We start from the raw sequence: 1,512 nt of genomic DNA, 5'->3' as shown, positions 1-1,512 counted from the left end.
AGCCGCTGCCATTGCTGCTGCCGCTTGCTGCAGTAGCAGCAAGTGCAGCAGCAGTTGCAGCAGCAGTTGCAGCAGCAGTTGCAGCAGCAGTTGCTGCAGCAGAGGCAGCAGCAGCAGCTGAGTCTTCGGCACCTTGGCCGGCATCGGCTGCAGCAGCTGCTGCCGCCCCTTCGTCAGCTGTTGCAGCCTTTTCCCCAGCAGCAGCAGCAGCAGCAGCAGTAGCAGCAGCAGCAGCAGCAGCAGGGGACCTCTGGCTGCTGAGCTGAAACCTCAGGGGCTCGCTCCCCCTCGAGAACCAGAGAAAGATATCCCGGTGTGCAGCAGCAGCCTCTGCAGCAGCAAAAACAAAAGCATCAACCAGCGCAGCAGCAACGATAAGCGCAGCAGCAGACAATGCAGCAGCAGCAGCAAATGTAGTAACTGCACCAGCAGCAAATGCAGCAACAGCAGCAGCAACAAATGCAACAGCAGCAGCAGCAACAAATGCAACAGCAGCAGCAGGTATAATAGCAGCAGCAGCAGCCAGTGCAACGAAAGCAGCAGCAGCAACAGAAGCAGCAGCTGCAACAGATGCAAGAGGACAAACAGCAGCAGTTGCAACGACAGCAGCAGCAGCAGCAAGCCATACAGCAGCAGCAGCAGCAGCAGCAGCAGCAGCAGCAGCAGCAGAGAGCCCACCCGTTGCAGCCTGCTCGAGCGCATTCGCAGAAGGAGGAACCTTCACTTCCGGTAGTTGCAGCGGCAGCAAGCTTGCCTCATCAAACGCAACTGCAGCAGCAGCAGCAGCAGCAGCAACAGCAGCAGCAGCACAGCAGCAGCAGCACAGCAGCAGCTGAAATTGCATTCCGCTTGCAGCAGAGCCGCAGCTTCACAGCAGCAACCAGCAGTGCTGCAGCAGCAGCACGAGCAGCGGCAGCGGCACGATGCCCAGCAGCAAAAAGGCTATGATCTTTGAAGGCAGCAACAGCAGCAGCAGCAGCAGCAGCAGCAGCAGCAGCAGCAGCAGGAGCAGGAGCTCACAGTCAAGCATGTCTTCTTGCTGCTGCTTCATCAGCAGCAGCGGATAGTCCAGCTGCCTCTGGTGCATGCGGGGCTGCAGCAGCGCCTCCTCTCCACACAGCAGCGAGAGGGGGGGGGGCCTGGCTGGCAGCAGACGGATGCTGCTGCTGCAGAGACACCGACGCCTTGCAGCAGCAGCAGCAGCAGCAGCACCACTCTTGTTGTGTCCTTTGCTGCTGCCTCCCTTGCGCCGCCGGCTGCGGTGTACACGGCGGCTGCTGCTGCCAGCTGCATCCTCTGCTGCTGCTCTAGACACAGCTGTTGCTGCATCAGCTGCACCGGCAGCAGCACTTGCTGCTGCAGACGCGTCTGCTGCTGCTGCTGCTGCTGCTGCTGCTGCTGCAGCTGGATTCACTCCCTGCGGCCCCTCCTCGGTAGCAGCTGGGCCGGGAGCAGCAGCTGCAGCAGCAGCAGCAGGAACAACAGCAGGGGAAGCAGCAACAGCTGCTGTGG

The 1,512-nt window shown here is 60.9% G+C and overlaps 2 protein-coding genes across 2 annotated transcripts in view; one reads left to right on the top strand and one right to left on the bottom strand.

Annotated features, from left to right (window-relative positions):
• EMH_0083880 (uncharacterized protein) overlaps nucleotides 1–144 on the bottom strand; it is a gene marked incomplete at both ends in the record, with an annotated part of 771 nt that extends 627 nt beyond the window's left edge. Inside the window, one exon of the mRNA XM_013500691.1 lies at nucleotides 3–144. Coding sequence (XP_013356145.1) covers nucleotides 3–144 — 142 coding nt within the window. The remainder of the gene's footprint in view (nucleotides 1–2) is intronic.
• A 426-nt stretch (nucleotides 145–570) lies between these two features.
• On the top strand, nucleotides 571–948 carry EMH_0083870 (uncharacterized protein; the record flags this gene model as incomplete). Its single annotated transcript, XM_013500690.1, has 1 exon — nucleotides 571–948. The coding sequence occupies one exon, from the start codon at nucleotides 571–573 to the stop codon at nucleotides 946–948; it is 378 nt and encodes a 125-aa protein (XP_013356144.1).
• Nucleotides 949–1,512: the final 564 nt, after the last annotated feature.

Source organism: Eimeria mitis, genomic scaffold (genome assembly GCF_000499745.2).
Source record: "Eimeria mitis Houghton genomic scaffold, Emh_scaff5740, whole genome shotgun sequence".
Classification (NCBI taxonomy): Eukaryota; Apicomplexa; class Conoidasida; order Eucoccidiorida; family Eimeriidae; genus Eimeria; species Eimeria mitis.
This window is presented reverse-complemented; position numbering and strand designations above follow the sequence as displayed.